This window comes from Chaetodon auriga, chromosome 10, assembly GCF_051107435.1.
Source record: "Chaetodon auriga isolate fChaAug3 chromosome 10, fChaAug3.hap1, whole genome shotgun sequence".
In the NCBI taxonomy this organism is placed as follows: Eukaryota; Metazoa; Chordata; class Actinopteri; order Chaetodontiformes; family Chaetodontidae; genus Chaetodon; species Chaetodon auriga.
Genome location: NC_135083.1, coordinates 9,153,046 through 9,165,906, shown reverse-complemented (window position 1 = coordinate 9,165,906; position 12,861 = coordinate 9,153,046). Strand labels below are relative to the sequence as shown.

The window sequence follows — 12,861 nt, the reverse complement described above, 5'->3', positions numbered from 1 at the left end:
TGATACAGAATCTAGAAATAAAAATGGTAATAAAAACCAAAAAAACACATCATCAAGCACAAAATATTTATTTCTCTCTCAACATACAGTCTGTGATTAGAGTGCAGCAGGGCAGGGTGGGGTAATGCAGTGGGACCTACAGCAGGCAGAAGCAATCCCACACAGTTTTAAACACAAGCCTTTGACAATCACAGCATATTCACCAGGGGGCAATGTTGTCCAGAGACCAGAGAGATGAGCAGAGCAGGAAGTGTCAGGTCTGCTCCTCCTCTGTGCATCTCAGCTCTCCGTCTGATCACTGCATCCGAGCGAATATGCCATCAAATAGTTCATCCCTCCTCTGCTCCCCGTGAGCGAGCAGCGAGGGAGGTGGAACAAAACATAGTGACAGAGAACAGAAATCTCTTACTACTGGAAGTATTTCACCAAAGCAGAAGACTCTGCATAATAATCCTAGAAAAGTCCAATTCAAACCGAATTGATGGAATAATATACATCAAAGCAACCCCTCCACTACCGACAACACCCCGAAACAATCAAACAAACAAAATGTACAAATATAAACTACAAGGAAACTGTACAATTCACAGCTTGGCAGGATTGGGGTGCTGAAACCTTTCAAATTGTGTTGTGGAGAATGTGAAATTTCTAACCATAGAAGCTGTATTGTTTATCTTTGTGGAACATGAAAAGTTGGCCATGCTTGTCAGTGATAAAAAAGTACAGGCGGTGAAACCCACTATATACAGTGTGTCTTAAACATAGGTTAGAATTAAGGGAGACTATATGTTGTGCAAATCTCCCGCATCAAGTATCATTTGAATTTTGCAATATATTACTGAAAAGAAAACGAAAAAAAAAAAAAAAAAAAAAAGAGGCTGTCATCGCAAGCAACCTGGGAAATCAAAATTCACAACATCAAAATTTCAACAAGGCAATAACGCTGCTTTGTCAGCGTCTTGTATTTTTAATGTGATTTGAGGAGGTTTTTTAATTTTAAGTACCATCTTATGTGAACAGAATGCTTAACTGTACAGTGGAATCACCTCAAGACGATAGCAGCATCAAAAAAAAAATAAAAAAATCAAGCTTTAAACATCAAATTAAAAAAAAAAAAAAAAGTCAGACCTAACTGGTGATTGCACAAAACATTTTACATACAGTGTATGCTGAGTAATAGGACAGCCAAGTTGAAAGAACATCGAGCAGTAGTGACGTCAGAGTTGACTGGTGGTTTGTTACGTGTATACTTTGCCTGGTAACGTCTATCTGTTGCTTGGTGATTTGTAACTTTGTTCAACTTTTCAGCTTGCTCCTGTTGCACACATCAGAGATAAGGCTTGTGGCAAGGCCACGATCAAAGCTTTGTGGAGGGGTTTAAAATTGCACTTTTAAGCCTCAAGCCTTCACATATTAATTGCTACATTCTGATCAGAACACTACCAGAGGCATATACTGTAGAAACATCTATGTACAGTATATACAGCTCTGGACACTGCCTTTCAACAACACTGCCAACTCGCATCAGTTGTCCTATCAAAAAAGAGGCCGTGTCCGACTGAACCGTTTGACCTGAAAGAGTGGATTTTGGCTGCTGGCGTTATTTTTTTTTTTTTTTCCTTCTCTCATCAGTCGCACATTAACCATTTGTTTCTGCAAGGCAACGGTACATCTCACCACTATGGCATTCCATCTGTCACAGGGGTGGAAAGTAAACAAGGGTTAAAACATGATTTTATTATTTAAATAAGAGCATATACTGTGTTAATAGTGCAGTACTGCAAGGGCATTCATATGTAAACCAAAAACGAAAGTGTCTGTAATGCATTAAAAAAAAAAAGAGACTGCACTCAAGCTTCCGTTAAATAAAATAACTTGGATGCAGACATGCTTTGTTTCACAGAAGAAAAAATATCTATAAATCAATGTTCAAGGCACTACATTTCCTCAAATAGCTTCGCCATAAATACTGTCCTGTTAATGCATCTCAAACCACTGGTAGTTGGATTCCAATGTAGTGTTTAATGTGTGTGGAACACAGAGAAAGGCTAAATCAATGTGGAAACTGCAGTGGTAAAGAATAAAGTGAAACACGTTGTTGTGACCGCAGACAAAATGTCTTGTATGGCTGAGTTTAGTCAAGACCAAAGCCAAAAAGCATTAGGTATCCAGTCATACATACTTAACATGTACTGAATAGTATACACACATACGCACACACCCACGCACGCACGCACACAGACACACGCACAATTAACTACAGATATAGGTGTTGTATAAAGAATATCAACACTCGCATGATGTTATTTACAAGATCGGGTTATGTACATGTGTGGCTCTGGTGAACCAGAGCAGAATGGAGTCGGACCATCCTGCCCATACACACTAACACATTAGCAGATTAGGTAGTCCTAGTGGTTTTTGGACAGGGGCCGCTCTCGGGGTCGTGCATGACCAGAGGGTAGGCTTTGACTCCTGGGTTTGCCATTGTGGCATAGGGCATCATTCTCGCAGCACCAAGCAGGCCTACAGGACCCATGGAGCCTACGGGACTAGGCGTGCCAGGCCACTGCTGGGGGTAAAGAGGACCAGGAACCATCCTGCCATAGGAGCCTGCTGGGAAAAGGTACCCAGGAGGGAGCATTGGTGAGGAGTTGGGAGTTAGGGTTGTGGGCATACCAGGGCCTAAAGCAGCAGTCAGGGGGCAGGAAAGAGGCAGCTGGAACTTGCTGGGACCAACACGGCATTTCATCTGAAACAGAAGGGAGTTGGTGTACAAAGTGGTGCACAGGCTGCCTCACAAGTACATCAGGTGTCACAGATCAAAACACAACCCAAAAAAAGTGATCCTCAATCATCTATCCGTGAGTGCACGTCTCCTTTTCGAGTACCTCGTGTGTAGCTGCTCCCATAGGCGGTGCTCTGCCTTCCAGGTCCTGCTGGCGTCTCTGCTGTTTGATCTGATTCAGGGAGGGGCGTGGCTGATTGGCTGCCGCGACAGTCTCCTTCGTCCAGTCATCCACCAGCTTGTGAAGATCATCGGTGAACGTGCCTCTCTTGTTGTTGCTGTTGTTGGTCTGGACCTGAGCGAGCCGCGTGATTGGCTGAGCAGATGGCGAGGGTGTGGCTGTGGTGAGTGACGGCTGGGTCTGACTGGCGGCTGTCTGAGCGGCATTGGTGTTGAGAGAAGACCCTGAAAAGACACACAGGTCTTAAAAAATCTGTGGCCAGTTCCAAAAAATGGACGGTCAAATCAATTGGCTGCTGTATGGCGTAATTTAAGGCACTTTGGACTGGTGTTGTGCAAGTTCCTTGGGAACTTAACTTTTTTAGATGTCGGCTTCAATTCTCTTACTAATGCACTTGAAGACATAATTTGTTACATTTGTAACATGTTCCTCTGCTTTTAACACAATGAACCTATAATTTCTCCTTCAGGAAAGCCAACTTTCAGTACTTAAAGAATAGTTGTAATGCTTTTGTTTGGGCCAGAGTAAATTTGTGCACAACTGATTTAATGAGACACATTTTGCCAACGTAGCAGCCAAAGGATTACAACATAAATGACTTCCTTGACAAATTATAGACAAATGAAATGCTTGATATGCAAGCAATGACAAAATTCAGCAATCCAGACATTGACACTGCCATGCAAAACAACAACAAAGGTAAATTAATGCAACGATCTGTCCAATACCCACATTTCCAACAGTAACTTTTTTCAGTGACAAAACAGAAAAGGGAAAACAAAGTGCACATACAAACGAAAGGACTAAAATAGTGAGGACAGAGTTAAGAAAGACAGAGAGTAAGAAAGTAAATGAGATAGTTACTACTACTGCGCTCTTTGCCTAGACATAGTCGTTTCAGAGTGGACCCTATAAAAAGGTAAAACAGCACAAGACAGAAACAGTTAGGCCAGGACACACTGCACACCACACGTATGTGGACAAGCTGCTTCAAAAGCACATTCAGCTATCAAAACAATTGGGGAGAGAGAAAGAGGAAAAGGAGGACAAGGGGTTTGAAAATCAGTGAGGAGGACTGCAACAAAGAGCCTAAGTGTTCTCTTTAAAATGGGAAATCATTGGAAAAGTTGACCGTGAGAAAGTGTCCCTGACAAGCTCAAGAAAGAGACGGTACATCTAGCCTTGGTTTGTGATGATACATGTTAACTAGCTCCTGCTGTTCTAGCAACTTCGTCAGGATGAAGACCATCAAATCTTACGCTGCCTTGTAAATTAGCTTACTGAAAACAACCGTTGTCTCTTTATAAGCAATAAGGTTGGACAGAAATCTGGTAAAATGTAGTCACTACCATCTCAATCGCCTTTACAAATAATTTGGATTTATTTGTAAGATTTAGTAGGAATCAATGCTCCATTAGCTCGAGGGGAGAGACCATAACAACATAATAAGTGTTTTCTAAAAAAAAAGGAAGACTGGAGCCTGGATTAAAAACAGATCCCTTTGTCGATGTGAGAATGCCTGTGAAACAAAACATGAAACCAAAATAAATAAAACTTCAAACTGAAAGAGCACACAAATACTAGCTGGGACTCATCAGTCAGCAGTTGTCAGAAACATGCAGGTAATCAGGAGAGGTGGACGAGAGAAAAAAAAAAAAGTAGTAATATTGATGATACAGCCCTTCATATGGCGGAGCAAGTCTCCATCAGTGCCCTGCCTGGCGCCTGCACCATGCACGTCTTCTCCGTCCAAACATGAGGGACAGAGAGAGCTCTCCTCTACCACAGCAAAGGGCCCTGCCTATCGGGAGGTGGTGGTGGTGGTGGTGGTGCGGGGGGTCTCTGTGTTAGTATACAGAGGATTGGCTTGGGCAAAGTGCCTCGACTTGGGAGATGTTACACAAATTAACAGTGGATGGAGACACACAACAAATAAATAAGGCATAAAAGTTTTGGTATTCTCTCTCACATGTAAACACACACACGCTTAAACTAACGGGCACACTGTCTGGGTTTAAGATCTGACCTCAGGCCCATGTTTGGAGAGAACTAGCCCCAGTGTGCTCATGGGGTCTGTTTTTTTTTTTTTTAAAGCAGGAAGCACTGCACAAAGCATTTGTATGAGGGGGGAGAGGGTATTATACCAACAAATGAATGGTTATGAATGTAACTGCAGTTCTATGAATCGTGGATGATTGCCAGAGGAAAGACTGTGAAAAGTGACTTGCAGCCTGGGTATTGGGGGGCCACACACATGGATCTAGAGGAGGCATAAACACCCTGGAAATGTTTCCTTTTCAATCTCCATGCCAAGAAAACGAATGGTGGCCACCCTCATTGGGGTCATTCTAAATTCATGGAGCCACTGTTACTCTTTGTGTTCGACTTCAAGCTTTCTGACCACCACACAGTTCTCCCAACCTAGAGGACTAATGGCAAAATGTTTATGAAGAAGTTTTACTCAGAAGAAGGTGAGCTATTGGTCAGATGGCCCAGGCTACAGCACTACATAAGATCATATTTACACCAATACATTAGATAATGTGTTACACTGCATAAGTGAACAAATGCACAACAAAGCATGTTGTTACAGAAATATCTGAGGGACTACCCAGCGATGCAGAGCAGGTGCAGGAGTTACATTGAGCCTGTGGTCATGAACAACATTTCCAACAATCAAATTAGAGAGCCGCTGCTTTGATAAGGCATAGCGTCTTATTTTAGCATTATGTACAAAACAACAAATCACTGCTGCTGAAACTCATCTAAATATCAAATCTAAAATATGTAGTGGTCAGAATCAAATCTTCAAAATGTAAATTGCTGTCTGCCAGTGTCCTCCTTAAAACCTCCCCTGTACGCACCAACATCATAAAATTTCAAATTCCGCACCATAGTGGCTTTAACCGAACAAGTGATGTCTGCCGATATATGAGAGGAGCAGGATGAATTTATCACACTGACAGTATGTTTTTACTGCTGAATCTCCCATCAGGAGTCCACTGTACTCTTGACTGAACTGATGCTTAGCCAAGGCAAAACCCAGAGCCTTAACATCTGTTTCAAATCTCTTGGTCCCAGGGTTTTGAATAAATCTGACACATAACTTTAAGAACTACAAAGGCCCAGATTTTATTAATTATAGTCATACTTGCTGAGCTTTTTCCACGAAGCAACAAACAAGACTTGGAATGAACCACTATTAACTACCTTTAAGTGCCACAAACAACTGTCCACAAACACTTCTGCACCAATTACAATGATTACCTCCAGTAACAGGTGAGGGGGACTTCCAGCAAAGTCTTGAGCTACACAGAAAAATGACCTGCTTCATTGATCGCTTGAAGATGAAAAGGAAACACATCCTGGCTGCCTTTTTGACTCTTGTGGTGCGTGCACATGTTAGCTAGATTCAGTTGACTTTGTTCATATGAGTTTTGAATACCAACATCGCGTTTGCATGTGATGGATATCCTCTGGCCGTCAGAAAAAAAAAAGGAGGGAGAGGGCGAGTGGTAGGAATAGAAAATGGGTGAAGTATGTCAGGCGAGGAGGCCCGTGAGGAGGGTGAAAGAGAAGATCCACTATATTACATAGAAATAAAAAACAATGGTTGATAAAAGAGAGAGGCAGGTTAAATAAAGAGAGGATGGAAATGAGTGAGGGGAAATAGAAAAGAACAAATACAAACAGATGGACAGAGACACAGGTCCACTGAGGAATCTAGTGCGTGGTTTGCTACTAGATTTATAGGTGACTCTCTCTGACGTTTGGTGGTAAACCGTCCAGCCTGTAAAAATGAATATAAGAGGGAAGAAGAGAAGAAACAAGAGAGACACTTTGTAAAAGTGCACAGAGACTGGGATGAGAAACCCCCACCATCAAAAGCACCAGCAAAGGATACTAAGAAGGAGTGCAGGATCCCACTCTATTACCTGGTGATTAACGGGGCATTTCAGCCAATAATTAAAGAGCGTCAGTAAGGGAAAAAACAACTATAAGGTAAGGGTGTTGTGGTTATGTGCTTGAGTTTTGACCTTGATATTATTTGTTTGTCTATTAAGCAATTAATTTATTATTAGATAAAAATGCTTATAATGTACAGTTTACAGTACATTTAAGAGTAAGATTGCACTGTTGAATACAAAGTGTTTATACAGTGCATCAAAATGATCAAATATATTGGTATTAATATTAATGATAATAATAATGAATGAATAAATTGGACAAAATAAATCAGCCAGTTACAAAATAACAAAGGTTCTGGGGCTGATTTCACAAACACATACTTTGACTGAGACTTAGATTCAACGATAAAGATGTTATGTAGAAATCTACTTTCATCAGCTGCACAGAGCTGTCCAGTTCTTGACCTTTGAACTAAATTAAAACATTTCAGACTAAAAACATGGCAAGCTGTTACAGTTTCAAGGACAATACTCTGTGCCTTGTGGTCGAATTTAAGAGGTACAATGACATTTTACAAGGAGGGACGCTGTGGTCACAGCCAACCCCAAAATACTGGAAGCAAACTATGAAAGGAGACATGTTTTGTTATCTGTCAGTTGTCAGCAGCTGTTATTGGTTGTTAGAATAGAGGCAGCTCTTGGTTTTACAATAGCCAAGAGTACAGTGACCAGCCTGAACATTTATTTTGGTTCTTGGAATTTACTGAATGTGAATTCACTGTTCTTCTTTTATGTAGCATTGGCAGAAATAAATTATGACTAAAATCTACTTCGGTGAATTTAGGATGTGAACTTGTTTTAAAATGTGTAACACTTAAATTATTGGACAGAATGCCAACCTCAGCTTTTTTAGGCATTTGTTATCTCAATATTTCACATTGGTGCATCTGTATCACACATATGCCAGGGCACGATGCACATATTCATGTATAGCACTGAAGTGCCACATCTCCTTTTTGCACTCTGACTGATGCTAGCCATCTGATAGTTTACAGATGTGTATGGCTTCAGTGTTATATGTCGTATTTGAAGTGTTGCTACACACAGAATGAAGGTAACAGTTGTTCAGTTACAATGAAGCGGTCCTGTTTGTGTCTGCTATCCTTCAGGGTGAGACTCTTGATCCTTCTACTTGAAAAATGTTGTCCATGGACAGTATGGACATCATTACCACTGTTTACCTTACCCTATTGGCTGTTTTGTAGATAGCACGTCCCATCCACCCACACCCACACCCACACCACACACACGATCAGCATGCACATGAACCTATAATGAGTACCTTGACCAGGGCCAGCTTGGTTGGCCATTCCATCACTGTGCAGCCCAGCATAGATGTTGTCTGAAGAGAAAGAGCCCTTCAGGGAACAGGGTTGCTGGGTGTGGACCTGCTCTGGGCCTGCGCTGTGCTGATTGCTGGAGCTGGAGCTGCCACTGGAGTGGGCCGAGCCATCTGACAGAACTGAACTTTTCGCCGGGGAGCCCGATGAACTGGCACCACTGTCACCTTGGTGCATAAAATAAATAAAAATAAATAAATAGATAAATAAAAGTGTGAGTCAGAGTGAATCACTGTGAATCACACACTCCTACGGTTTTCTGAACCTGACATCATCCCTGTGTTTTTTACTGAAAAAGCTCTACCATACTCACAGCTCATCACATAAACCACTTATCACCACGCCATCCCAACCCACACACCTTTTCTGTCTGTGGAGGTGTTCAGATTGTTTTTGAGCTGCTGCACCATCGGATTGAGCAGTTTGCCAGCCTTCAGCTTGTGCTTGCTGGCCCTGCGCCTGCGGCCGCTTGGGGGTGCAGCATGAAGCAGGCCGACATTGGGGGGCAGCGTTTTGCCCAGCTCCTTGTACAGATGCTCAATCTCATTCCTCTGGAACGCCTGCAGCTCAGAGATCTCCTTCATGTGTCTAGTGAGAAGGTGCAGGGAGAGAACAGACAGTAATGCACTTCAAATATTTCTCACAGGCTGCTATTCAATTCCATAGCCTTTTTTCAAGTGTTCCCTCAGTAAGTCCTCTAAAGCTCTGTCATTAATGCTTACAGCCATGATACCTGCAAGTCAAGGGGCACCGCCCTCTCCTGATAAGTGTCGGATTACTGTCATTCAAAAAAAAAAAAAAACCTCTCTATGTCTTCAAAAACAAATTGCGGAAGTTGACTCAAAAACCCTTAATTTAGTCTGATCATTTTACGAGCTTCTACATGATCAATGTCACTGAAAATACCAAGAGAAGGCAATAATAAAATACACACACCAACACCGGTAATGATGAGTGATGATGATCTGTGTACAGGAAAAGAAAGTATTGTGATATTCTAAGAAAATGTAAAAATCCAAGGCATTTTCACTGTTGCCAAAATGAGGGCCAGAATTTTAGCATGGCCTGTCTGCTTGTTGATAAGTTCGATTTTAGCAGGTTACAAACACTTTTACAAACACCTTTTGACACAATTACAAACCATTTCTTTTTACAATACAGGCAACACTAAACAAGCACTGTAAAGTGACATGTACAGTTTAGATTAAAAGTAAATGATTTCTATGAAAACACGGCTGACACAGTAAGCACCTAATTTTTGCAGCTGTGAGCGAGAGCATATGTGTGTAACATTACTTTTCTCTCAGTTTCTGTAGTTCTTTCCTCATATCTGCATCCTCAAACTCGGAGTCGTTGTCACTGCTGATGTAGGATGAATGGGCATGTCCTGCAGAAGGCGAGGGAGCGTGACCATTCATTGCCACGGGCTGTCGGCTCGGTGAATCAGAGCTCTGCTCACTTTTGCTCCGACCGGAGCGCCGCAGGAAGGCCACTGCCCTCTTCATGAGGTCGCTTCCACTGTGCTCAGACAAGGCATGAGCTGGGGGAGCGGGGTGGGCCGGAGGAAGGGCTACGCTGCTGCTGTCCTCATCTGCTGAGTCAGAGTAGAGGTGAGAGGAGTGGTGGTAGTGGTGATGCGTCGGAGTGTCGATGGTCTGGGCCCGGGGGATATGGCGTGGGGTGAGATCGGGGCTGGAAGTGGGGGTAGCATGGTAGAAGTTTGGTGGGGCAGAGTAACGGTGACTACTCTGGGGTTTGGATGTTCCTGTATTCTCATTATCAGCTGTAGCAGTCACAGAGGACCTGCTCACAGCCACACAACCCTTCTCTTTGCTCCCTTTGCCCTGAGCCTGGCTATGAGATCCTCCAGAGCCACTAGAGGGTGCTGGGGAACTGCAGGTGCTGCAGCTTGTATTGCTTTTCTCTAAACGACAAATTACATCCGGTGGAGTGGGGATGATCTGGAAGGAAGAGGAGCAAACATTCATAACAAAATTAGGGTCTGTAAACATTATCAACGAATGCAATGTTGAAGTAACAAACTGGACCCAGGACAAACACTGACATAAGTCATGAACTGCAATATAATTTAATTGGGGCAAATGACATTTATATTGAGCAGATTTGCTCATTAAGAGTTTTGAAAGTGGATTCTTACTTGAAAACGGCTTTTGGAGCTATATGAACTGGAGCTGGTGGTCACATCCCGTCTGTTCAAAACCCTGTTAGTGGCTAAAGAAACGGGAAGAGGGTTGTTCAAAACAAATGGTTCTCAAACAGGAGTTATGTGATATGGACATTACATAATGTTACCTACCTGCCACTGCAGAGTCACTTAGTGCACCCACACTATCTGTACGCTCAGGAATCTGAGGCTAAAAGAGAAAAAGAGAAGGGTGTGTATGTGTGTGTGTGGGAGACTGCAATCATTTTGAATAGTGACAAGTGGTAAATCGCTAGATGCGCTAGATGAGTGTGGTAAGGCTAGCCATTATCCCCTCCTGACCTCAGTTTTGTCTGAATGAGTCAGACCCTAATTTGCTTTTGGTAGCATGCATGCACATAAAGAAACACACACACAAAATGAAGCTGCCAGAGGAAGAGATCATAATGAATTATCGTGCTGACAGAAGTAATTTTGTTACCCTCCCCTGCTTCTAAACCCAGCATTGGTCTTGCTCTTTACAGCCAATAGTCAAATCAATATAACACAGGGCAAGGAAACGATTCAATGATGCTGCCATTAACTGAGCTCCTCACCAATGTCTGAATGCTCAGATTTCTCTCTCTCTCACACACAGACACACAGTGTATTATACCAGTGGCTCCCCTTTCTTCTTTGTAAGTGCTCCCTCTGTGCTCTGGCCATCTGAGACTGGAGGTGAGCTGACTCCCTCTGTGCTGGAGGCCTGTGGGTCAGACACAGTGCTGGAAGGCTGGGAGGGAGCGTGCTCCTGGTACAGCAGGTTCCTCAGCTTCTCATCCAAAGTCTTAATGGTGCGGTCAACAAACTCCACCCTGCGCGGGCCCTCACTGTCCGACTCTCCTGGCCCCCCGCTCGCTGGCTGCTGGTGGCTTGACGACTGGGAGTTCTGGGAGGTCTGATGTGCTGGACTCTGGGGCTGGGAGGTGACTGTCCCAGGCTGCATGGGCGTGGCATACGGTTGCTGCAGGACCACAGACTGATGAGAGGCCAGCTGAGGGGGTAGTTCTCCAGTAGGGCTGGACTTCTGGTTAGGCTGATTTGCTTGAGAGGAGGCCAAACCACCAGCTGCTCCTTTATCAATAACATTTACATCCAGGGAGACAGGTGGCACAATAGCGCAGCATGGCATGTCCGCTACCATGGAGACAGCAGAGATGCACGGCTCTTCCACAGGAAGGGAGTTGTGATGGCTGGCGCCAGCAGTAGAGACGGCATGTTTAGTTACACAGGGCTGAGGCTGCTGGATCCTGGCTTTGTCAATGTTTTGGTCTTGAGGGTGCACTGTAGTCTGAGCTGCAGGAGGCACAGAGGAGGAGGAGGACGGACTCTGGGAGGATAAAGATGCGATTGGGGTAGTCACTGTAGTTGTGTTGCTGTTGGTTCTGACTGATGATGGGACAGACTTTTCAGGTTCTGGAGAAATAAAAAGGTTAATTAGGAGGAGAACAGCTTGGGAATCTGTTCTCAGTTCAGTCAAGGCCATGAAGAACAGGAGCTGGGTCCTGTGGGTGCCCGAGTGTTACATCACTGCTTGCCTTGCCCCATCAGGCTCTGTCAGCTGGAGTATAAATCCTGCCCTTCATTTCTGCCTAGAACCACCGCAGAAGCACTCTTATATAACTGACCCCAACTCTAATGCATGCGCAGTCTTCAATATCAACAGCAGTGAGTAAGATGCAAATGTTTCAGTTTATTCTATAGACAATGCACTCGTGGCAGAGAAAGCAAATCCTCATATTCAAGAATTTTGTTGAGTAAGTACTAAATCTGAAGGCATGCAAGAGGCATTAATGGCACTCTGTTTTTCTGAGTGTGCAGCATACCCTGGGCTGTAGAGGTGTGAGATGTAGTCTTCTCTTTGTCTAACATGGGTGTCTCAGCCACAGGGCAGATGATAAACCAGCGCTTGCCGGTGTGGAGGACTGTCAAGGAGAAAGAGACAGAACAACTCAGAAATCCGCATCTACTAGAGAATCAATTCAATAGGAGGCACAAAAGGCACTGTCTGGCCACAAAGCAAAAGTGCAAGAGAATACAAACATACAAACATTCATTAAATTGTTCTCATTCCAGTGTCACAACATAACAGGCTTCTTAAGAATGCAAATGCACAGAGAGGCAGCTGAGTTTAGCTAGAGCTGATAAGTGTGATCAGATTTTGTCTGAGTAAGTACAGTTCCAGGTGGCTCAGAGTCTTACCATTTTGCTGGTACACCAGCTGTGGGGTGCTGGGTGTGGAAGCCTTCAATCCCTAAAGAAAAGGAAGGATTACTTCACAGATTCGATGCATGTACATCAATTTAATGAGCATTTGAAAAGGTCTCTTCAAAGAGCTGAACTTCTGAAATAAATTCAGTTAGATCACAATGTCACATCAG

At 43.5% G+C, this 12,861-nt stretch overlaps 1 protein-coding gene across 9 annotated transcripts in view; it reads right to left on the bottom strand.

Annotated features, from left to right (window-relative positions):
- Positions 1-52: 52 nt before the first annotated feature.
- LOC143327145 (serine/threonine-protein kinase WNK2) overlaps positions 53-12,861 on the bottom strand; it is a 42,127-nt gene continuing 29,318 nt past the window's right edge. For 7 of the 9 annotated variants that reach the window (XM_076741350.1, XM_076741351.1, XM_076741349.1 and 4 more), the window contains 12 exons: positions 12,683-12,734; positions 12,307-12,405; positions 11,097-11,896; positions 10,595-10,652; positions 10,436-10,509; positions 9,574-10,238; positions 8,639-8,865; positions 8,220-8,444; positions 6,661-6,759; positions 3,834-3,878; positions 2,892-3,193; positions 53-2,752 (listed from right to left, as the gene is read on the bottom strand). In XM_076741350.1, the coding sequence (XP_076597465.1) occupies positions 2,402-2,752; positions 2,892-3,193; positions 3,834-3,878; positions 6,661-6,759; positions 8,220-8,444; positions 8,639-8,865; positions 9,574-10,238; positions 10,436-10,509; positions 10,595-10,652; positions 11,097-11,896; positions 12,307-12,405; positions 12,683-12,734 (2,997 nt within the window). In that variant the 3' untranslated portion in view covers positions 53-2,401. The remainder of the gene's footprint in view (positions 2,753-2,891; positions 3,194-3,833; positions 3,879-6,660; positions 6,760-8,219; positions 8,445-8,638; positions 8,866-9,573; positions 10,239-10,435; positions 10,510-10,594; positions 10,653-11,096; positions 11,897-12,306; positions 12,406-12,682; positions 12,735-12,861) is intronic. The other 2 variants (XM_076741353.1, XM_076741354.1) reach the window with 2 other exon arrangements.